At 44.1% G+C, this 24715-nt stretch overlaps 2 protein-coding genes across 10 annotated transcripts in view; one reads left to right on the forward strand and one right to left on the reverse strand.

The window, feature by feature from the left end:
* The window catches only part of DNAJC1 (DnaJ heat shock protein family (Hsp40) member C1), a 93914-nt gene extending 86610 nt beyond the window's left edge, over positions 1-7304 (forward strand). Inside the window, exons 10-12 of the mRNA XM_021387940.1 lie at positions 5395-5443; positions 5913-6391; positions 7084-7304. Coding sequence (XP_021243615.1) covers positions 5395-5443; positions 5913-6391; positions 7084-7152 — 597 coding nt within the window. The 3' untranslated portion in view covers positions 7153-7304. The remainder of the gene's footprint in view (positions 1-5394; positions 5444-5912; positions 6392-7083) is intronic.
* MLLT10 (MLLT10, histone lysine methyltransferase DOT1L cofactor) overlaps positions 10237-24715 on the reverse strand; it is a 121878-nt gene continuing 107399 nt past the window's right edge. For 6 of the 9 annotated variants that reach the window (XM_021387932.1, XM_021387931.1, XM_021387933.1 and 3 more), the window contains 6 exons: positions 23804-23992; positions 23294-23382; positions 22810-23171; positions 16865-16967; positions 15927-16139; positions 10237-11894 (listed from right to left, as the gene is read on the reverse strand). In XM_021387932.1, the coding sequence (XP_021243607.1) occupies positions 11826-11894; positions 15927-16139; positions 16865-16967; positions 22810-23171; positions 23294-23382; positions 23804-23992 (1025 nt within the window). In that variant the 3' untranslated portion in view covers positions 10237-11825. The remainder of the gene's footprint in view (positions 11895-15926; positions 16140-16864; positions 16968-22809; positions 23172-23293; positions 23383-23803; positions 23993-24715) is intronic. The other 3 variants (XM_021387939.1, XM_021387938.1, XM_021387934.1) reach the window with 1 other exon arrangement.

Raw genomic sequence — 24715 nt, forward strand, 5'->3', positions numbered from 1 at the left:
AGTTTCCGCAGTACTGAGCTAAAGACGCGCAAATGTAGATTTTGACTGACAAAGAAAAAAAGGCAGAGTTTGAAGTGTCCCATACTATGACAGTTCTAGGTGTTGAGTTCTTCCTTTTAGTTCTGAAAAAAGGGAGTAATTGTTCTTCTGTTTTAAATTAACTCTTTGGACACTTCAACCAAAGAGCAACTGATGCTCTAAACCCAGAGGTTTACGCCACATCTTAGACTGCCTCATCACTTAACACACAGCTGTTGGGTTTCTGCTGCCTCCTCCCTTTGGCTGTGGCAAGGTTTGCAATCACACACAGCTTGTAACCATAAAGGTTGTAACCATAAGAAAGCTGCCCTGCTGCAGGCTGGCAGTGGCTGCTCTAAGCAAATCTAGTTCGTAACATGTCTCTTAGTTCTTTCTAGAACAAAAGCTTGTTGCCCTTGTTGACTGGTTTTGTTGCACACCTTTGGAAAAGTTGGTAACAATCTACTAAGCAAATTGTTAGAAGCAATGTCAAAGCAAAAGTGCGTCTTCTAATTTATAATACTTCATTTCTAGAGATCTAGTAAGTTAGAAATAAGTTGTTCAGAAAAAGAAGGAGCAGAATGATTTGGCTTGATGTTTCACCAGTCTGTTAAAACTGGAAGGCAGTTTTAGCAATCTTTTAGTAAATTTACGGGAAGGCATTTTGTAAAGCAACAAATTTTGAGCCTGTCACATGAAAATAAAGGAATGAGTCACCACTGTTGGCTGACTTGGGTCAAACCATTCTTGATGTGATTGTGGTTGCTGTGGATAAGCTGTTTAGATCTAGACTGGGACATCGATTCAGTGCAACAAGTAATACTTTGCCCATAAGGAGAGAACCTTGAATTTGGCAGTTTGTTCTGCACTGTTCCAGAAGATCAGCAAAGCCAATTTCTTGGACAAAGCTAGGAAATAATTGAAAATCCTTCTGTATCTGGCTTTCCTTTCTGAGAAAAATGTGATTTTGGCTCCAGCTAGCCTCACAGATTCAAGAAATTTCTCTTTGCTGCAAATTAGCTTCAGCTACTTCCAGGCTGTATCAGTAGTTTTTTTCCATAATTCCACAGGTCTTAGATGTTTTGCACAACATAAATAGATGGAGAGCAGAAAGGTGACAACTGGCTGGACAGGACACTGCTACTGAGACAGCAGGTTTCTGGTAGATGATGCTGAGAAATTCAGGCAGCTTTATAGATACATAGATAACTTTTGCTCAAAAAGATGCTAAGAGTAGTAAACAGCTTTGTCACTATGCCAGGTTGGCAGCAGCGCACCAGCATGTCACCCTGCTTTGCAAGGTTAGATACCTTGCATGTTAGATATCTCTTTGTCCACTCATGTTTTCTCAGAGTGTTTTCAAAACTTGCATTTACCTCCTGCAGCCCTGATCAAAATAGTATCGTATCCAGAAGAGGGCTGCTTGAAAGCATCAGGTCGGGAAAGGCTGTTGGCTGGTGCCTGAGCCCTGCAGATTGGGGCTGACCGTGGTGCTGGACTGGCCAGCTGACGTTGTGGCTGCTGCTGTGAGAATGGGGAATTTGATCTTCACCTTCTGCAAATGGGCTGCTTCTGTCTGTTTAGTGTGGGTGAGATCACTGCACCTCACTTTACAGCGTTTTTTTCCTAGGCCAGTCACAATTCCGTGCTTTTTTATGCCTGCCTTCCCAGCAGGACAAAAAGTGTAGCCTCTCACCCATGTGATAGCAAACCTGAATTTTGCCTATGCTACCAAAAGCCTTTTAAGCTGACTCTGAATGAGACTTTTTTCTTCTGTACGTCTCTGAAGCATTGATTGTCCCATCTGAAAGAGGTGGCAGGTGTCCAGGGTAACGAGATGTAACATCAGGATGGCCAGAATGAGGAATATTTTTACTGCTAGGTGTCTTGTTGAGTAGCAACTGGTCTCGTGATCTGGACTAATTGTCAGGAGTACAAGAGGAAGCCACCTCTGCCTGGCTTTCATTGCATAAAATCATCCCACTAATCCTAGCTTTCAGTAAAATCTTTTTGTAGCTGAAGAGCTATTGAAACTGAATTCAGAAGGGAGTTCACAGAAGCAAACTGTTCCTGTGGCTTCTTTCTGTATGTCCCACAGTAAGACAGTTCAGTTTCTACTTCAGCAATTTGATTGCTCGCAGCAAACATTTTTTTTTCTCATCTTCCTTTGTCTAAGAAAATGTTTCATTGTGCAGGTGATTACCTGACTTCATTTGTGACTTCTGTTATCCCTGGAGAGCCACCAGGATGCCTGGGTTGTTTGGGCATAGAAACAGCAAAGATGAAAGTTGATTCCTCTAAAATAATGCAGTATGCCTTTCCAGCAGTAAAAGTATTTGTGGAAATATGAGATCTGCCCTCTTCTGTTTTAAATCAATTTCACAGGCATGATGTTTATTATTTAAGGTGTCCTCAGCCCCAGGTTTTCTTCAGAGCTCACTAATACTTTGATGAAAGCTGTTGTCAAATAACAACGGGCTTTTAGCACAACTTTTCACAGTAATGATAAAACTCATAGTTCAATATACATTACAACTATAATTTTAGAGCATTATGCACTAGCGATTGTCAATAATAATTAGAAGCATAATGCTACAACTGCTTCGTGCTTTGAATAATAGTATTTCCAAGTATGTTACCTGCTACTTAATGAAAGAGCAATCGAAGCAAGTTATGATAAGAAATGGAGTAGAGAAAGCAATGGAGCAACTTCTGTTTTTCAGAATAACTGCTAAGAACTACCCAGTAGATAACCCTGCTCAGCACTGGTAAGCAGTGATTGATGTTAGGGCTGTCAGTGTATGGAGGAGCTGGCACCAGAGGAGACTGCAAATTTGAGTGGCAAGAGCGGTGATTAAACTCAAACAGATCAAACTGAAATACAGATTTCAAACATTCCATAGGATGGAATCCTAATAATCTTAATAGGTTAATGCTGACATGTTATGATTCTTCCCCTGTGTCAGCATCTCTAACAGCAATGACAGTTGGAGCTGATGGACAAATAAGTCCTAAGTCTGTATGCGTGATACCTGAGCTCTGAGTGAGAAGAGCTAGAGTAACATGGACTTAGCATAGCACCTAGAATAAAAGAAAGTTGTTAAAAAAAAAAAAAAAAAGTGAGGAAAAAAGAAGGATAACAGATAAATCACCTTCTTGTGAAACATGGGAATGCTGATAGTGAAGCTGTTGATGAGCTGTCGGAGTTATGTCAGCAATGTCAGCAGGAGGTGCTTGACCGAGCTTGTTCAGGATCTGGTATCGTAGATTCTCAGTACTTAAACCTTACCCAGCTGTTATTTCTGAATTACCTGGTGGGTGTTCACATTGAAAGTCCATAAAAGAATGGCTATCATAGTGCCTTCAAAAGTCTTGTGCAACAGATGGAGTAACTTACTACAGATCGTAAATGTGGGCTTGCCAAGTTACTGGTGCTGGAGTCACCCAAAAACAGATAGGCTGAGGTGAGGCTGGTACTTCTTAGATGTGGGGGAACGTGAAATACCATCAGGAGCTAGGAATAAGGTGAAATCCTTCGCTGCTCTAGTGGAGAGAGCTGTTTTAGGGTCTAATTCAATTGGATGCAACATGCAGCAAACCTTGAATGTATTGTGGGATACCAGCACTAACCTAATTTGGGAACATCCATCCTGTACAGGAAACCTGAATCCAAGATACTGACTTGCACCACTCCCAGTGTAAGTTTTCGTTGCCTGGGTAGTCCCCAGTTTGAAGGATGAAGCAGTAATTGCCAGCCTGCAGCAACATCAGTGCTTCAGCACGCAGAAAGCAGAACGGTGGCATTAAGGCTGCTGGCCACTTAGCTGTCACTCTTTGGCTTGGGGAATCTCCCGTCTCTTTTCCTCTCTTCTTGGTCACATGGGTAGCTTGCAAGTCTTTGAAAGAAGTAGTTTAAAAATAGCAAAATGGGTTAGCATCAGCTGTCTGCAATACACGAGCACAGACAGACGACGCGTCATTGTACCCGTGGTGAATCCCCTGCATCATTGCAGCTCAGAACGATCCGCTGTGTACTTGCATGACAAGTTCTCCTCACTCTTTTCAAAATTATTATAATCCACTTGAGATTATGATAATTTCAGAGATGCATGACAGGTCACTGCTTGGGATCAGTTGTGTTCAGCAGTCAGCAGTGGGTTCCCCTCCAGTTTGCCTTTTGAAGCGTGGGCGTATGGAGATGCTGTGCTAACAATGGAAGGGGAACTCAAATATTTTGGTTTGGATGAATTTAGACTCTGAGCTCTTCAGGGAGAGTTTCTGTTTCTCTGTTAGTGGCTTATTCCCGTCAAGGGGGTTCCATCAGTTGTTTCGAGATCAGCATTGCGCAGACCACAAAACGGTTGGCGCTGGTTAGAATCGTTTCCTCATCTCAGTGTTCGTAGGTTTTTCCTCTTCGAACCATGAAAAGTTTATCACACTGCAGCAGTAGGGACTGGGCTTTTTATGCCAGATGTCTATCTCTGGAGAGAGACTTTGGTTAATGAGAGCCAGGACTTTTTTTTGTCCACAGAGTTCTCGTTTAAATTTAATCATCCCTGAAAATGAGGTTTAATTTGTGGGGGAGATCTTTCCTGTTCTTGCAGAGAAGTGCTGCACGGCCGCGGGCTGTTCCCTCCGGCGCCGCTCTGCCTAGGGGTGGGAGTCTGCTGCCGTTAGCGTGGGGAGCCGGGACAGCAGAGCTCTGCGCGGGGCTCCGAGGTGTCGGTGATTCACTGGAGGCTGGACAGGATCACGTGTGGAGGAACTGCTGACTTGCAGATGGTGGGGTGCTGCTCCATGCAAAAATGAAGTCCAGTGTCCTATAGCAAAGGGCTGTGTCCCCATCCCAGGTGTGCGCTCTGTTACCTGCTTTCGTGTCCGGTCTTATTTTTTCTTTGGGTGGCTCAGACTACATAATTTCAGTGCATAGCTTTGTTCACAAATACATCATCTTAAAAAAAAAAAAGACATTGAAATCTGGCATTCATTTAAAGTGTTCGATACTTTAGGAGTGCGTGTTTCTTGGAGTACTACATCTTAAAATGCTTTTACGTGAGATCTGCATGTTGTAGGTCATTCGGCACAACACAGTTCTAAAGAGATTAAGAATGCAAGTGCCTTACTTCTGCGTTGAGCCTGTGTTGTGTGATCTGCAGTGGGGTCTGCAGGTTGGCAAAGCTCCACATTCCTGGTGGGGGGAGAGAATGCATCTTTATGTCTTCACTTCAGTGAGGAAAGCACTCAGTGTGCTGTTATGATCCCCCCGGCACACAGATGTAGGTATTAATAGAAGGATGAAGCAGGAATTCTGCATGTATGGATTCTCATCTGACAAACATGTCATTTTTTAATAGTCCTTTTTCCCCTTTTATGCAGGTCACCATGAAAGCCAAACAGCTGAAGGACTCTGTGACATATACACCAGGTGTGTGCTGCCAGCTCCTCACCAGCAGGAGAGCCCCGTGTTCAGATGGCTGCGTGCACGTGGGCGCGTTGGGTAATTGTCAGCGTGTGCTCTGCAGACACTTCTGCAGCCTGCCTTGCTTGGAACAAGGCACAGACCTGACATGCTCTGAGGGAGTGCTGCCTTGCAGCTACCTCCTCCCAGCCTTTCTTAGTCAGTTTACTGTGGGCTTTGTTTGTCGATGCTGTTCTGTTCTCGCTGTTTATATCAGTAGTAATTTACTTGTTGCTTTGCATGTACCAGATGAGCTCATAACTGATAAAGTTCATCGCTTCATAGAGATGCCTTGATTTCTGGATAGACGTATGGAATTTAGCTTGATCCGTAAGGGCTTCGCCTGCTCTCTGCACTGTTCTGGGTGCCTCCTACTGGCAGTACCTCTTGTTCGTGGTTTATTTATTTAGAGGTGTAACGACAGTGCTTTGAACAGGTGTCACCAGGCTCTCCGAGCTTAAAACCTTGGCCCAGAATTCGAAGAACTTCAAAGTCACCATGAATCTGCCAGACCACATCATCACACAGAGGGAAAGAGAGGAGGAAGAGGAGGAGGAGGGGAACTTCAGTCACAGCCCAGAACTGCCAGATGCCCAAACAGATCCCAAGGAGGGCGCTGCCGGTGAGACCAGGCACCGCAGGCGGAAGGTTGCCAAAGTGCCCGAAATGGGGCCAGCCCCAATGAAAGAGGCACTGGAAGAGAAGGGCAGAGGGAGACGCCAGAAGGATTTCGATAACACAGAGCAAGAGGAAGAAAGTGATGATGAGAGCAGAAGAAGAGAGAAGAGCCGTGCCTTAGAAGAACTGTGGACTCAAAATCAGCAGAAACTTCTGGAAATGGCCTTGCAGCAGTATCCAAAGGGAACGTCGGATCGCTGGGACAAAATAGCAAAATGCGTTCCTGGAAAAAGCAAGGTACGGTCAGTGCTGTTTGAATTAGAATGTAAGCGAGGAGGAAATGTATGTTCTGCCAGTGTATGGATATCTGAAGGACTGAAGGTCCATGCAGGAAAGTGAGGGTGTTACTTCACCTGTAGCCATCCATCAAGGCATCAAACCATTACTGTCACGTTTGCTGATTTTTGAAGGTATTTTCCATTAAATCAGTTTGCTTAATATCCTTCAGAGATGTTGAAGTAACTGCTGTTTCATTCAGAATGCCTCCCTCTCTTCTGTCTTCCAGATCTTCTATTGCAGACAAATTAGATTTTAAAACAGATTTTGATTCAGAGTTGGTGACCAGTTGTTGGTGACCTGCTTTGCTTGCGTTTTTACCACACCCTTCTCATCCCATCTCAACAGCGCAGTAATCCGGCTGCAGGTTTTAAATGCTCACTCAGCTGTCTGATGTTCTTCTTGCAAGTGTAATATTTTAAAATAGCATTCGCTGTCGTTGGTAGGGTTGTGCTAGGTTCTGTCCCAGCTGTGCTCGCTCCGTTTGTTCGCTTCAGTCATTGTAGCTGCAGAAAATCCTTATTTTATTTGTGCCAAAACCAACGTGAGAAAGAACTTTGGAAGAAAAGAAAACCGGAGCGTGGCACTTGTATAATGCAGGTAAAACTTAAAGCAATGTCAATTTATATAACTGATGTTTATTTTCCTTTTAGGAGGAGTGTATAGCAAGATACAAGCTGCTCGTTGAACTGGTACAAAAGAAAAAAATGGCCAAAAGCTGAGTGCTCTGAGCAGAAGAATTCACATCACCTTTGTCAAAATGGGGTTGTAAAACTCATATGCAGGAAACTGCATTTTGTACCTCGGTATTTCTATACGTCATGTGCCTTAGTAAAAGAAAGTATCAATAAATCTTTTGTCATCTTACCAACTATTTTGTGCGTTAAAGAATGGAGGTGTGCTTTGGCGTAGGAGTTGCATAGGCAGAGATGTGCTGGTGCCTTAAACAGGAGGGCGCCTTCCCCAAACCCGCCCCGCTGGCTGCATGCTGGAACTGCCAGGGTTACAGCCAGCGTGGGGACGGAATAGAAGGAAATGGAAATGTTTTCAAGGAGAGAATGGATCAGAAAATGCCATGCAAGCGTGAGGATAATGGAACTCTGCAGCTAAGGGCTAGTCTTGCATTTTGTCCAGCGTCACAATCGTACCTTGTGATGCTAAGATTCCTGGTATTTTGGTTTTTATATCTGCTGGGCTCAGTATGGTTTGATTTCACATTTGAAGCATAGGCAATAAGACTTACCATTCATTATTATTTGCTATATTGTTTTTCATAACTTTTGACAAAATTATGCTAACCTTTAAATATAATGGGTACTTAATGGGTTGTAAACAGTATCAGTAAATCAGAACAGTGATTAGAGTACTTCGCAAAATACATTAAGGATTTTTAAAGAATTAATTATTTACCACCCACATTCTGATTTAATGCCTGGGTGCCAACGAGCCTTTGCATTTCAATTTAAAATTAAAATGAAAAATCAGACCACCACGTCTGCACTCAGAAGAGCTTGACGGCCAGAAATCTTCACTAACTTCTCATGATGCTCCTGGTAACAGCTTGCCCATGGTGCTGCTGCTGACACAGGGGCGTCTCACCAGATTGGTTCCCATTTCCGTAGAACTGTAAGGGAGAGGTGCTTAGGACAGATGACCGGGTTCTCTATTTGTTCTTTACCAAGTGGAACTTTTCTTTGGTCATGTATGAAAATTAACTTTAGGCTGTGAGGAGAGATTGGAATGGAACAGTAACGGGTAGGAGAGTACGGACTTGGGAGGAGTTTGATGCCTTTATCAGTGGAAATCTTTAAAACCTGTGAACGAGCTTTGTGTGAGACGTGCCTGTGTTACACAGAGTGCCCAACACCTTCAGCTTCTCCAAGCCCTGGAGCTTCTGCGTGGGAAGGCACGCATCAAGGAAGCGCACACCATTTACGGGTAAGAAACATTTCTGGTGCTAAGCCCATTCGTAGCGGGATGCTTCAAGCAGTGTCCCTGACACATCCCGTTTATCCGAGGGCGGGTCCTTAGCGCTATGTCCCAGCTGCCCCTCCTTACGTCGCTGTTGTAAGGTTGAATCCCTGAGGCAATAGAGGCACAGCATTTGTGGCACGGGTCTGAGTGGGAATGCTGAAAAACAGAGGCGCTGGATGGACTGTGGCCGTCAGACCAGGAGCACAGCACAGACCCACGGAGCTGCAGAAGTCGCAGCAAGCTGGCTGGGTAAGGGACGTGCACTGGTGCTGCTGCCAGGAGAACTGCCCCCACTGACTGCGCTCGTGACGCTGCATGGAGAGCAGTTCCTGCTGAACTGGTGCCAAAGACCGGCACCTTTGATGTCAGGATCTGCAAAGTCATTGAAACAAGGTTGGTTTTTGACTGCATCTGGCCTTCATGTGAACTTGGCTTTGATGTGGTCTCTTTCTTTAAAGACGAGCGAATCAGTTTTGTTTAATGTCATAACTGTCCTTTTCATTACTTTCCTGCTGTTGATTTTCTGTCCATCGGGAATATGAGCACTGTACAACATACACCGCTATCCTGGGCTTGTGCCACCAACCTCTGACTGCCCTGAATGCGGCAAACCCTTTCCACCTTTGTTGTTTTCATGCTTCTCTACATCTGACCAGGAAACAGAGGGCAGAATTAAGGCAGGCCCTCTTGAAGAAGAGGAAGGGGCAAGGAAAAGACAGACTTGTACCACCTGCACTAGGTTGATATTTACCTACACCGTAAGGTTTTTGGATTCAGGTTAGGGCCACAAATAAAGCAGCAGGTACTTAACACTCAATCCCACGACTGCAGTAGAATTCAAGGACTCCCTGGAATTACTGGGAGTGAGTTGGGAGTTTGGGCTGTTCTCCCCTCGCTCAGGCCTTAGGAAGTATAAATGTAGGGGGACAGAGTTTACAGGCTGTGCGCTCTCCCTTAGTAGACTGTCCCAAGAGAAGCAGAAGGGCAATGCCCCTCCCAGACAGGGGCAGATGGTGCCTCGTTGTGGAGCTGAGCACTGCCTCATGCAGTGGCACTTGTGCTGCCCATTGGTCCTCAGCCTCTTCCCCACCTGCACAGAACACTCAGACAGCTCCTAACAATAAGGGAAACTTTCCTAGAAGGCTCAGTTGCCAAAGAGACCCTTGCCCCTGCTAAGCGTCAGTAGTGACCCAGCTCTGCCAAAAAGATGGTTCATTAATTCTGAGCTCATTCATTTAGCAGTCTTCTTTCAGGACTTCACTTTTCCCCATGTGAAAATAGAAATGTTTGATCTGCAGAACTTCAGCAGAGGAGACAGGGCACGAAGGGCACAGGCCGACAGCAGCGCCCCGAGCCGCTTGTCCCAGAAGCTGCTCTCAGCTTGAGGCCTGCGCCTGAGCTGCCAGGAACAAACAAACAGCCCCTAAGGAACTTCAGTGCAGCCCCCGCTGTGCTTACCAGCACCTCTGTGGACAGCACACCAAACTCCTGGAAAGAAGTGAGCTCATCTGATAGCAAACACAATTAGAGCACCAACCGCACACCTCGATCATCTCTGGGCAGCGCAGAGCTCTCAGCAGCCTTGCAGCAGCTCACCTCTCCTGCAGTTTCACAGCAGCTGCTCTCTTCAGCATGAAGATGAAAGCTCTGCCAGCAGACAGAGCGCAGCACTGCGATGAGATGTGGTGCCCACAAAGCACAGATGCCTCAGGCCCCTACTGCGGCTCTACCAGGGGCTCCTGAAAGCAGAAACTGAGAAACTTCTTGGAGAAGCTGTCCGGCATTCTGGCTGCAGCCATGGCCCTGCGAGATTCACGTTCACGCACGCAGTATGCGACTATAAACATTATTAAAGTTTATTAACAAAAGCTTTGTACATATCTTTTCATACACTTGGAATTTTACATCTAGTCAAAATAACAGCACGTTTCCATCTTACCTTTTGTACAAATTGTTACAGAACAGGCACCAGTGGGGCGAGAGGGTAAAATAAACCACCGGTCTGACTTCTGTCAAGTATCTACAAAAGTGATTTGTGACATTTTTTAAAAATTCCCCGGAACATATAAAAATAAATTATTTTTACTTCTTCCATTAAATCTACTAATTAGAAATATTACAAATCAAAATATCAATGTTTTCTTATGAATTCTTCACAATACAAAACAGATTCACAAAACTTTATTTACAGAAATGAGGTAAGAACTGTGCAATGTTTAACTAAGAAACATATTGCAGAATTAACATGTTCTTCCAAATAAGTACACAGTGGAGGTCTAATTACAGCTGGGTCTGTTCCCCTAATAATTCCCACCTCGCCCTTGATTAGTGGTCATCGCCCCCATTTAACACCACACTGCATAGAGTCACGCCCTCCCCTCAGCCGCCGTTGAACGCGAGTTCACCCGTTTCAACCACTGCTAAATTTTAGTGGGAAATCCTCCCTCACTTTTTGGTAGTTTATTAGCGAAAAGCGACCCAGGTAACAATCTGCCTGAGCTATCTACAGTGGGATAAACACTTGGAGTAAAGGCAGAACGAGGCTGCTGGTGCAACACCGACTCTTCCCGCTGCTCACAAGGACACGTCTAGTGCATGGTCAGCTGTGGGCAGCCATTCCAGCGAAGCGGAGGTAGCAACAGGCACTTGGTTTAGGCCAAACACTACGCCTAATTCTTCCAGTGTGGCCTTCTCATCTGGTAAGAAAAACTTTGTCGCTGGAACCAAACCAGTTCCTTTAAAAACCTCAGCACTCTAAAACCTACACCAAAATTAACTAACTTTGGATTCCATACTGTGATTCTTACTCAGGAAAAACTCCCACTCTATGACAACAGGAATTTAAAGGAATAGAAGTTCAGAATAGATTCCCTTACGAGTCAGATTTCTGCATGAGTGTGTGTGTGTAAAAGGAAACAACGAACAGCCAGTCCAGCCTGCTGCGACCAGCTCGGTCTGAAAGACAGACTGCAACTGCAGCAGAGATCAGACGCTACGCTTGGGCTTCTGTTGAGCTTTTTAATTAACAAAACGAAGCGAAGAAACCCTACCGCTCTGAAATCAAGGTAACGTGTGCCTGCAGATAGTTCTCTAGCCCCTAGGTTTGTAAGATTAGTACTGAAAAGTCAAGCGTATGTTGTTCTGGGGTTAACTTGTACTTACTACCATTGTACTGACAAAATAACTGTGGTTTGCAGAGTTTTATCTACTTCACAGTCTGAAACATTAAAAATTACATCCATTTTAGTGCAACAAGAAAGCAAATCAAAGCCTACCAAAATTATCCTTATGAAAATTATTAACCTTTTGCTGTGCAGTAAGAGTTCCTTGTTGCATTTCTTCACATCTGCAGAAAGGAAAACTGCAGTTTGCAGGCAGATGAAGTGCTATCACAGCAGGACGTGCAGTTCTTGAGGATCATTCAAATGTCAACTCTTCTCTGATGCAACTGGTCCAGTTTTATCATTGAGCCTCTGTGTAACAGAAAATACTTCTAAAAATCAGATTATAAAATACAGAGGTAAGTAAAACCAAACTGCAAATAAAGCGGGAATAAAATGCACGGTACACAAAGCAGCTGAGGTAAATCAAACACAGCTATCTAAATTGTAAGTTGTCTACTTTTGCACTGCAAAGAGCAACTACGTATCATAAAAGAAAAAGCGGGAAAGGAAATAATAATTAGAGGAGCAGTACTACACTTGCAGAACTCACAGCTGGAGCTCGCACTGCAACGCTCGAGCTTGGCTTGTGCTTTCATTTCCAACAGGACTTTCTGTTCCCGGCTACTGGTCTGCCCTAGGGTCCCCATGATGGTCAGGAAAAATACAGGGTGAACTTTGCTATCCACGACACAGGGTTAAAATCCATCCTTTTCAAACAGAACAGAAATGCCGTTTCCATTCTGTCCCTGCCACGGTTGAGCTCCTTTCATAAATTGTGAGGAAGACATTTCCTGTGAGTACGGGACACGATGAGCAGAAGCCTCACTTCATCCACTGAGCACTCACAAGCGTTTGAAAAACCTCTTCCAATTTGAATTGAGGTTCAAACATTCAAACTTTCTGCAAATAGAGAGTTTGCTGAAAATTCATAGAATCATAGAATGGCCTGGGTTGAAAAGGACCATAATGATCATCTAGTTTCAACCCCCCTGCTGCATGCAGGGTCGCCAAGCACTAGAGCAGGCTGCCCAGAGCCACGTCCAGACTGGCCTTGAATGCCTCCAGGGACGGGGCATCCACAACCCCCCTGGGCAATCACCACCCCGAGTGAAAAACTTCCTCCTAATATCTAACCTACATCTCCCCTGTCTCAGTTTAAAGCCATTCCCCCTTGTCCTATCGCTATCCACCCTCGTGAACAATCGTTCCCCCTCCTGTTTATATGCTCCCTTCAAGTATTGGAAGGCCACAATGAGGTCTCCCCGGAGCCTTCTCCAAACTAAACAAGCCCAGTTCCCTCAACCTTTCCTCATAGGAGAGGTGCTCCAGCCCTCTCATCATCTTGGTGGCCCTCCTCTGAACTTGTTCCAAGAGCTCCACGTCTTTCTTGAGCTGGGGCCCCCAGGCCTGGACACAGTACTCCATCCAGATGGGGCCTCACAAGAGCTGAGTAGAGGGGGACCACCACCTCCCTCTCCCTGCTGGCCACTCCTCTTTTAATGCAGCCCAGAACATAGTTGGCCTTCTGGGCTGCCAGCGCACACTGCTGGCTCATGTCCAGCTTCTCGTCCACCAGGATCCCCAAGTCCTTCTCTGCAGGGCTGCTCTCAAGGAGTTCTTCCCCCAGTCTGTATAAATACCTGGGATTGCCCCGGCCCAAGTGCAGCACCTTGCATATGGCCTTGTTGAACCTCATTAGGTTCTCATGGGCCCACTTCTCCAGTCTGTCCAGGTCCCTCTGGATGGCTTCCTTTCCTTCCAATGTATCGACTGCACCGCTCAGCTTGGTGTCATCTGCAAACTTGCTGAGGGTGCGCTTGATTCCATCATCTATGTCACTGATAAAGATGTTGAAGAACACCGGTCCCAAGACTGAGCCCTGGGGGACACCACTCGTGACCGGCCTCCACCTTGACACAGAACCATTTATCACAACCCTTTGGCTGCGACCAGCCAACCAGTTCTTAACCCACCGAACAGTCCATCCCTCAAATCCATACCTCTCCAATTTGGAGAGAAGGATGTGGTGAGGGACCCTGTCAAAGGCTTTGGAGAAGTCCAAGTAGATGACATCCATCGCCCTTCTCCCATCCACCGATGCCGTCACTCCATCGTAGAAGGCCACCAGATTGGTCAGGCAAGATCTGCCCTTGGTGAAGCCATGCTGGCTGTCTCGGATCACCTCCTTGTCACGTATGTGCCTTAACATGTCTTCTAGGAGGATCTGCTCCATGATCTTCCCAGGCACAGAGGTGAGGCTCACCTGCCTGTAGTTCTCCGGGTCATCCTTTCTCCCTTTCTTAAAAATGGGAGTAATATTTCCCTTTCTCCAGACACCAGGGACTTCACCGGACAGCCATGATTTTTCAAATATGATGGAGAGCGGCTCAGCAACCACATCAGCCATCTCTCTCAGAACCCTGGGATGCATCGCGTCTGGCCCAATGGACTTCCATACATTCTGTTTCATGAGGAGGTCTCGGACTTGTTCCACTGTTACAGTGGGACGGAGTCCGCTCCTCTCACCCACACCTCGAGGTTCAGGGTCCTGGCAGACACGGGGAGCCTGACCACCAGTGAAGACGGAGGCAAAGCACTTATTGAGCACCTCAGCTTTTTCCATGTCTGAGGAAGCCACTTCTCCATCCTCATTTATCAGAGGAGGAACACTCTTCTTGACCGGTCTCCTCCTGCCCATGTACCTGTAGAACGCCTTCTTGTTATTTTTCACATCCCTAGCCAAGGGATTCTTCTTGGATTAAAATAGTTCAACAATCAAATGCAATCTCTCTCAAATCTAACCTATAAAAAAAAAAAGCCATTTCAAGAAATACATATATATTTCTAAGTATTTCGTTTGGAAGATGTTCTCAGATTTTCTTGAATTGTTTACAGCTAACTGTTACAAGAACAAAAAATAGAACTAACAGCACACTGGGAAAACAACTGCTGCCTGGTCACACCATCTCCAAAGCCAGTAATAGCTATTTCAAACTATTCAAAGCAAGCACACACCACAGAAAATGGTTTGTTCTGATGCAAAGCAAATGGAGGGTCTCAACCTCATTCACTATTAATTTTTATAAAATGAAGGGAGATGAGATGGGTAAATTTTAAACATATAAGAACAAACACATTTCCATGAGGAGGCAAAGCACTGAGCACATTCCTGTGATATAGCCCCTCTGCTCCTTCATCTGGTGACCAGGAAAGAAGATGATCATACCGGTGTACTGTGGGCTGCAGTATGGTTTGCACCATCACAGTAAAGAACCAAGCTGGAAAGCAACAATGATCACACACACACAACTTAATAGAAGCAAAGGCCCCTATTTCTGAACAGAAGGGAGCTTTTTATAGGAAAACTATCTTGAAAATTCATCATCTTTTGTGTGTCTCCTCCTTTCTGGGGATGTACCATCCCAGGCCCAGCTGTCCACAGTGCCTCTAAGGCATCTTCAGGCTCTGCGAGTGGGGAGCAGAGGGGGCAGCCAACGTCTGGCCCCAAACTCTTCCCACCTGCTGTTGCAGACAAGCTTCCTTTTTCTCGCTACCGTTGCCACTTCACAAGTCCTCCAAGAAATACTGGAACTTTGTCTTCCTGTTCTACTCCTCTTTTGATTTTACAAGTTCCATATGCTCCTTCCCTTCATTCTCTCTTATCTTAATTGCATGACCCTGAGAGAATAAAGTCTATTCTTTCACTCCTTGAAGAGTAATAAAGAAAGAATCTGTCTCTTGGGGATCGAGGTTACAGGGCAAAGTTGAAGAAAATGGAACATCCTTGCTGGAAAAAAATGTCTTGCCTTTTTATCTGTCCAGGAAAGGTTTTATTACTGTAGCGAGCAAAGTAGAAGTTGCTCAGTCTCCCAGGGTACAGCCTCACTTTCCCATGCCAGATCCAAGACACACACAGCCATTCTCCAAATACATATCTCACTGTCCCAACAATGGGCTCATCTCTCAAGCTGTCAACCAACCCCTGCAGCCGGGTGAGGACGAGTTCTTCAAGTAAAGTGGTAAGAGGAAGGACTGGGGATCCTTCCTGGGGAAGGAGGAGGGTTGAGGACTGGGTTATGGTGTTACAAGAGGAAGGCAACACTCACTGCACTAGAGTCCTGATCCAGGGAAGCAGAAACATGCAACAAAGTGTCTAGGTATACCTGACTACAAGATCTTAGTCACCTACAGGATGAGATCTGAAGCTCATTAACTGCAGCCCAAAGCTTCACAAAAATTAAACATAAAGAAAAGATCCACCATCCTTGTGTTGCGAATACATGTACGTAACTTGCTTCCTATCCCTTAGTTACATTATGGAGATACTTAATTGGAAACGAGGTGAGAAATATACTTACTGTCACCTTCTGAGCTGCATTATCTCCATGAATTGTCAGGAATGGGTTGGTAGAAGCTGCATTAAGTGGTGATGCCTGCGTGCCTGACAGTAAGTTGTTTATGGGTATCTGTGCTCCCCCAGTAATCTGCAGTTGCTGTACTTCCGACTGATGGTGGTGTTGGTGGTGGTGGTGTTGCTGTACTAGTTGATACAAAAGGGCCTGATGTTGTTCCTTGAGGAATAAGGGGGGAAAAAATAATCAAGGATTAGTTAGTGAGTAATAGCTTCTCCTTGGGTTCTTGCTTATCCAAATCTTCAGTCAGCTCAACCCTTAACCTAATCCCGGCTAACGAGGTTCCACAAGATGGGGAAAGGGAAGATGGTGTCAATAAAACTTCCTGAAATCAGTAGTTCAGCAGAAGTTCAGCTAAGCCTGCTGGCTTCACTAAGCCTCCATCAAAAGAAATGTATCTGAGAAGAATATTAAACCAGCACTAAAACTGCACAACTGACAATACAAACAGTAAAACCAGTTACCTATGACATACGTCAATACTGAAAGGGCAAGCAAAGACAGTTCATGGTGATTCCCATAATGTTTTACACTGGAGTCCTAGCGGTGACAGAGCTTCGCTTAGCATGTTGTTAGAACCTACACACGGCCCCAGACTCTACTGCACACAGCAAATGCTGAGAGACACAAGGCACCAGGCCTACAAGGGGTGAAATGGGACTGAAGGTGTCAGAGAACAATTCTGACAGCAATACATGTAGCCCAGCAGCAAACTGCGATCTAATCTAGAACGACTGTCATCCTAGAAGGCTGAAACAACTGAAAAATTTCAAAAGCTGTAACAGCAAGTTAAACACATTTCTAATATTTGTTTTGGGGTAGGGAATCTATTCATGCCTTAGGCTATACAAGAAGAATAAGTTATAATTAACTGGAAAACTTACTGATGTGAGTTGCTGAGTACTTAGTAATTGCTGGAATTGCTGGTGCTGTTGATGGAGTAGAAGTTGTCTCTGTTGGTCAGGAAGTAATCCTAGTCCTGAGGCACTGCAGGGTTTGACACGGTGACATTATAGTTTATATGAAAGTATGGAACTCTTTACCTCAGCATTCCATTGAAACAAAGAAAATCTTTATATAAACAGACAGTTCCTCTTTAACATTTTGATTCCATAATGTCTGATATTAAATCCTGATTTTTTGCTTTTTTGATACCTAGACACCATCAATCTGGTTAATGCACCTTTTCTTCTCATTTATTTTGAGCAACGGCAACATCTTGCGTCCAAGTCAGGCAGCTCAGCAGATGTAGGCAGACCTAAGGCTACCACGTGCATATTACTTTAAACTTGGATAATAACTATCATGCCTAAATTTTTCAATTATTTTATGTGTCATCTGGAACACAGCCTTCCTATGACAGCTCTTTCCAGCCCGTAGTACTTCCATACCTGTTACCAAAGGTTGTGTGTCGGTTACTGAAACTCGTATTTGTTTCCCAACTGAAGGAACGTAATCCTGCTGTGCTCGTATCCCTCTGTCATACAAGAGCAAAGCCCGTTCTCCTATCCCACTTCTGTGACCGACTCACATCGAACTGATCCCTCACACTGCTTCTCAATCTGTCTCTTCTAATGCAGCCCTCCACTTTTTCTAAACGTGCTGTCTAGCACACAGTGAGCTGCATCATCCATTTCATTAGTACTCAAATTAAGCGCTGGCTATTCGGCGCTATTCTCAGGCAATATTTTGCCAAGTACGACTTCAACAAGTGAGCTGATCTGACTGCTCCGAGGGTGCTGAAACACACAGCACTTCGCCCCTTACCGAAGGTAACGCCTCCACTATGGAACAGGACAGAAACTGCCAACGGCAGCCTGACACAGAAGGCATCTCCTTCAGTCTGCTGCTGCTGCTGTCCTGCAGAGAGGCAGAGCAGGCAGCTGGGCACGGTAACCTGAACTGCAGTGAAAATGACCACAGCCAACCAGTGCCACTGTGGAGCTCTCCTCGCTCTGAAGCTACCCCACGCTGGCGCAGAACTGCCGAACACTTGTTCTAAAGCCACGGGCTGTACAGGATTGTCTTCGGATGCCTGTGCACTTCAGTTAGCGTAAACTGTCTCTCTTCCACTCAGACTTCAGTGCGTCCTCACATGAACATACACTAATTAAAGTCATCATCTTCCAAGTCTCTTTGAAAGCATTATTACATACCCACAAAACAGTCAATAAAGCTGAGTGTGTGTACATGCACTTGGTTGTTTTCAAAGGCACAGAAGCTAGTATTGACTCTGTCCTGGTTTCTTTTTAATTCTCATTTCTTACGGTATTCACGTCTATCACTATTGCCTATACCTTGTCTGTAATTTAGCAAGCACATTCAGCTCTGAAGTGGACCAACTGCTGCTGCCATGGAATGAAGCTGGCAGCCTCTGCACCTGCTGCGATGCAGCTCCCATTCCTCGCTGTGCCCCTACCAGACTTTCTGCAGCTATTTAGGAGATCAGGTAGGGAACTGCTCCAGCCAACAACTGCTCTGGAAATAAAGGGTTTCTGCAGCTGTGCCAGTTCACTGTGGGACTAACAGCATGATTGAGGGTGGTTTTGGAACACACAGCCAGGGGAGACAGTTGGATTTATTTTTTTGGTACCAGCATTAGCTTTTACTAGTTTAAAACACCCATCAACTTACTAAGGTGCACTTCTGTGATCGGTTTAAGCTGATTTAAGCTTATGCTGCTGCTGAAAGGTTAAGTCTTTCCCTTTCAGCTCTACACTGAGGTCCCCTCCCCTTGCCCTAGCTCTTGCACAATGAGCTGCATCTCATGGGAATCAAGCTGAAACCTAAGCCAACATAAAATGCACTTGCACGATCATCTGTTAATGTGGAGGAGGTTATTGTGTGAATGCACAAGCATGGTACCAGCACGAAGCTGTGTGCAGGATGACCAACAGGACAACAGGATTCCTGGTTGTGATCAGTAGTAAGAAATTAACTTAAATCAGCCATGAATCTGCACAATTAGGTTACTGTCACTAAGTCTTCAGGGCACACTATCTATCTTGATTCTCCACAGTAGCTGGTGCACCACAGCCCTGTTCCTTGACGTTTTTGCCCTTTACTTGGACCTAACCAGGCAATAAGGAAATAGCAGTAGCGTGTCCTTCTCTATGGCTGGAACAGGGCAGGTGACAAATCAACTTTGCTTCATACTTCAGTGGATGGCTTGAAAGCTGCAGAAACGCTGGGCTGCACTACATTTCCCACCGTCACCTTCGCAACATTCGTTACTCTCTCCAAGCTCTCAACGCTCTCGTGCAATGGTCTTCTCCCCGAGCCAAGGAGCCAGTTCTACTCATCTTGCGCGCTCTGTCAATGCTTCTGCCTCTGATTAACCTCCTTTTCTTAGTGTACATAACATTCAAGGTGCAGACACACCAGGGATTTCAGGTGACATAATGGTGGAGTCCATTTGGTGTTCTATTTATTTCCCAGTAATTCAAGCTATGTTTATTAGATTATTTTCACCTCTCCAGGGAAACTCTCAGATTTCCCTCCTGACCGTGACAGCAAAAACAAGGTACACCATCAAGCAGGAATAAGGTAGAACTGTTTCCCCCCACGTATGTTTGTCTTCCAAACGGCAGCATCAATTATTGGAAATCGTTTCAGTCCGTTTTAAATTCAACTGTAGCAAAAATGTTTACAACAGCAGCAAAAAATAAGTATCTTCAGCTTGGCTAGTATGATCATTACTGTTCTCTTTTTATCTCACTTTTCCTGAGTATTCTCTATATTGGAGTAAGTCTTCTCTGCTGTTTTTTTTTTCCCCTCACTTTTTAAGAAATTTTTTTTTCCCCATATGTTCTAACTTAGCACTTATTTTTTCCCTGCTGCTGTCATCCTTTCTCTATTCTGCCCTTCCTGCTCTACAGAGGCACCTGAAGAGAAGTACCCACGAGCAGCAGCTGAGATGCATCTAGAAACAAAATCTCACTGCCAAAGACACAACTGTACGGCTCCTGAGCTTCCTGGAAGGGGCAGTTCACTGGATTTCACCACAGAGCTTTCTCCAAATCAGATCGGTCTGGAATGTAAATTTCACCTCTTTTGCTTCTCACTGAAAGGTATATGATCACTCTGAAACTCTCTATCCTCCGGTCTTCTCAGATTGCTAGCATGTAAAGAAACAGTCCTGTCTTCTTCCTCAAATCACTTAATCTCCTGGTAGCATGCAATCTCCATTAAGCTATTCTTCCCCCAGAGAAAGGCTGAGTATTTTTCTCTACTGAATGAACGAAGGCTTTTACCTACAATTTGAAACTTTCCCAAACAGGAGCGTGTAAATCAGTGTTCTCGCACTTCCCCACAGCCCACAGTTAACAGGGAACTCGTGTGAGTAAGAACAATACGTATAGCTTCTCACATGAAACTGAGCAGATTCTGAAGCTGGGAAAGTTACCATAAGTAGCAACGTACAGGAACATCTGGGAGGTCTTTTAATTATAGAACAATACAAAAAGAAGTTAGAAAGTTGGATCGAGTTCTCAGTTTCCATCATCTTGGGAATACTGATTTAAACCAGCTCCAATATTGTTTGCCACCACGGCATCTAACAGTGCACAGAGAGCTGGAAGCAGCATGGCAGCAGCCCTTCAGGCCTGCCTGTGCCTGTGACAATTTACCCCTCCCACTCATGCAGTTCAAAGAGCAGTGATACCGAGAGGAATTTAGCACTGACGCAACAGTCAGCTCCTTGCCACTGAAACAGCACCGGCCTGCAGGGTAGCTGGAACAAACGCTGTCCCATGTTGTTTCAGAAACAGGGATCTCAGTCAATGGAAAATACTTACAGATTTTTTTTTCCATTTTTTAATTCATCCACAACATCCCTCACAATGTAGTTTTAGTTTTTTTTTAAAAAAAAAGATTGTTTTTTCATTTTTTTCACAAGAACACTGTCAAACAAATAACTGAAGAAACAGCAACAAGGAATGTATATATCGCTACAAAAGTCATTCTAGCCCTAGCAGCATTAGTGCTTGCTTGGCCTCAATATTTTTTCCTCTAAATGCAAAAGTAGAAATAGTGAAAACTCACAGAAAATGGGGAAATTACAACACCACCTCAAAAATAGCGGGGCCCAGCAAAAAAAGCAGAGAGTTGTGTGAAAACCACAGTAAAATTAATACGGAAGCAATGCAGAAAGAGGCCATGCAAGAGAAGAAACACAGAAATCAAAATGCTGACAAGAGAAACCGAGGAATGGAAACCCTGACAGAATTATACATCACAAACTTGTTGCAGCAAGAATAGCGGATCACAGGAATATTCCAGACTATGACAGAAGTTGGGATGAGAGCTAACCAACAGGACCCAACTGCAGTACTCTGCTGAACTGGAGCAGCGATGCCGAGGCTACACACTCAATGGGGACAACACTTACGATGGCCATAAGAAGAGAGAGAAAAGAACTTCTGCACTACAGACTGAAATAAATTATCTTTGTATTAACAAAAAGCGTATGAGACAACACCAGCATGACCAGCGTGTCTTGGCACTACCTGCACGTGGAAAGCATGATACAACTTGTCAGTATTACTGACTTTGTTGAGTCTTTCTCACTACAAAGGACTCCTCAGGCTTTTGGGGAGGGTAAATGAAAATTCTTGTGTTCTTCCAAGATCTCTGATACATAAGGAAGAAAAATAAGAAAAAGAAATAAAAAGAAAACGTCTTCTCATTAAGGAAATGTCTGTTGTTTAATCTATGAAATGCTATGTTCATATACAACGTAAACTGAAAAAAAAAAACACTACAATCTCGTCAGTAAAAATACTGTAGCATATAAATACACGTAGAAGTATCAGGTTTTACGAGCCTACTGAAGCAATGTGAGGCAGCAACACCGTACAAGAACATTTGCAAACTGCCAAAGGAACAGCGAGGAGAGAAACCAGAAAAAGAAGCTACAGAAGCAGGAATCCCTTGCGCCGTTCCAATCACACATGCATTCTGTTGGGTAATCCAACATAATCTCCAAAAATAAACTCAAAGACAAGTAATTCACTCCCTATTTGCAGGCATTTTTTCTACAGAGAGATGTATTTCTCCTTCCTAAGCAGAGGCAATGCAAGGGATGGGGGGAAGGGAAGACGGAGCTATCAGGAGTTCCATGAATCAGTTATCCCTGGCTCTGCTCTACCCCAAAACACTTCCAGACCAAGCAGCCCAAAGCTCTTTCTGGAAAGCAGCTCTCTCCTTTTGTTACCCATTTACCTTGCATCTCAAGCAGCAGTTTTGCCAGCTTTTAGAAAACGGTTGTCCCGAATACTCAGACACAGATGTTTTTACACATTTAAAAATCCTTAAGAACATGACTTGAAAAAATTAATTTGGTGACAGACACAGCTGCACCACTGCTCTGGTCAGTTGTGCCTATTCCCTTGCTAACTACACGACCTTATACTGCTCCCCTTCTCCCTCCTCTCCACCCCCACAACTGCAACAAACGGTAGCTCTCCCACTGCTACTTGAATCCTGGAAGAAGAACTGGCAGGATGAATAATATTGTTTTCTGAACTAAAAAAAGATCTGAAACGCATTTGCACGATTGCATTTGTTTTAGAACGTGACTATTTAAAAAAACAAAAACAGAAATAAAAGAACATAACTATGATTCACAAAAGCTAAACAGAAAACACCTTCAACATGACTATTTGTGCTTCTATTAAATGCCTTTCTTCTTTCTTACTTTCACAAATCAGTTTGACAACTTCAGGCTGAGGAAGAAAATGTACCTTTTTACAGAGGCAGTTAAAAAAATAAAGCTAAACTGAAGAACGGGAGACACTATTGATAAAAAGAGAAATCAGCAAATTCTTACCTGTTGTTTAATGTAGTTGGCAGAGGATGAGTTGCGTTGGGTGGCACGGTTGCATGAGCGAGAGGAGAAGGGTTCTGTGATATTGTTGCTGGGGTCTGAATTACCCCATTTAAAGCCCCTACAATTCCATTGATTGCCAGCTGGCTGGCTGGCAGCGCTCCAATTATTCCACCCACACCAGGCACTGCAGGAATGGTGGAGGTTACAGTCTGCATACCACTAGCTAGTGCCCCCACTGTCACACCATTGACCTGTTGAACTCCTGTGACTCCTGAGCCTTGCTGAGCTGGACTCTGCCCAGCAGGTGGTGGAGTGGAAAGAGCTGATGAACTGCTGGTGCTTTGTCCGCTGGAGGTTATCTCCTGGTGTAAAAACAAACAGCAAAACCCTCTCAGCTGCTTAAAATTTCACATCGCAGCAAAATAGGACTAGGATGAGTTAACTCGTAACAAATTTAAGTTTAGAAGAAAGAAGGAAGTATTACCTGATTTAACACAGGAAGAGAATTGTCCGGTAAAAAACTGTTTCCCAGATGAGGACTTTTACTGCTGTTCAAGGAATCGGTGCTAGGTGCTAAAGCAATTATTTCAAAAAACATACAGTGATTAAATTTCTGTAGCACGTAAAGAGATTCAGAATAATTATTTCAAAATAATGCCAGAGGCAAACACAGAAAATGTAAAGTCAACCTCCGAATCACTGCTGCACAGTAAAATATTAACTACATGATTAGTGAATCAATAGATTCAAGCAGATGTGCCTCAGACTACTTCAGTCTGAAAAAAAAAAAGAAAATGTGCTGAAACAAGTAATTTATACATGTTTTCCAATTTTGGAAATTATTTTAAACACTGGAGGTATTTCTTTAATCCCCACATCAAGAAGTACTTATTCTGCTCCCATAATATGGGTATACGCATCTTCTATCAATGGCATGCGCCATTATTTCATATAAACCATTCTAATTGCTTTGACACTTCCATACTCTACTTACCTGCTTGCACAGGAAAGGCATGTACTTGATGAGAAGGGCTAGGATTTGAAGTCAGTGTTGGAAAGGGCACTGAAAGCTGTGCATTGAGGAGCTGAAGCCGTTCCTTTTTAGCAGTCAGATTCTTTATCTGTTCTTCTAACCTCCTGTTTTCAACCTGAAGTTGGTGTAACGATTTAAGCATTCCTAAAACTAAGACAAAAACATGGATGTAATCTTTCACGACCACACTCAAAGTTTTTCTTCTTTCAGTAAAAAGTCACTCAAGACGATACGACATTGTCCCTAAAGTTTAGGAAATGAATAATGCTTATTTATATATTACAAAACAAGACTAGCGAATAGCACTACATGTGAAAATAAAAACAACATTATCAATGAGAGATAATGATAAATTTGACTTTAACTGGACCAATTTTGTGCAATTTGAAGTGTGGAAAAAGTATGTAGCTTGAGATAGCAACTGTGTGCTACATCTACACCCTGTCTTACTATGCATGGAGCCTCAGCACTGGGGCCGACACTGAGTAAACGTTAAGTACATGATAACTTTGCTCCAAAACCAGAACACAAAACCAGTATTATTTTAGTGGCACAGGCTAACAGCAGTTAGGAAAATTCTATTTCAGGCGTCATATTAAAAATTTTAAACATCAGAAAGGTTTGGAAAATATGCATTCAACTAACAATACAGCCAACCAACAACACCTACGTAAAAATAAACAGAAGTTTGTGAAAATGGAATTATTATTTTAATCTCCTGTACAATGAAGCCCAAACTTAGATAAACAATGACAAGATTTCACCCACTGTTAAGCTATCACGACCCACCTTGCTGGCAGCACTCTCCCATTTGCTTTGAGTGGCGATCTACAAATCACCCAGCAGGGAGCACTGTGTGAGCACTCCAGTTAC

This window comes from Numida meleagris, chromosome 2, assembly GCF_002078875.1.
Source record: "Numida meleagris isolate 19003 breed g44 Domestic line chromosome 2, NumMel1.0, whole genome shotgun sequence".
Taxonomy (NCBI): Eukaryota; Metazoa; Chordata; class Aves; order Galliformes; family Numididae; genus Numida; species Numida meleagris.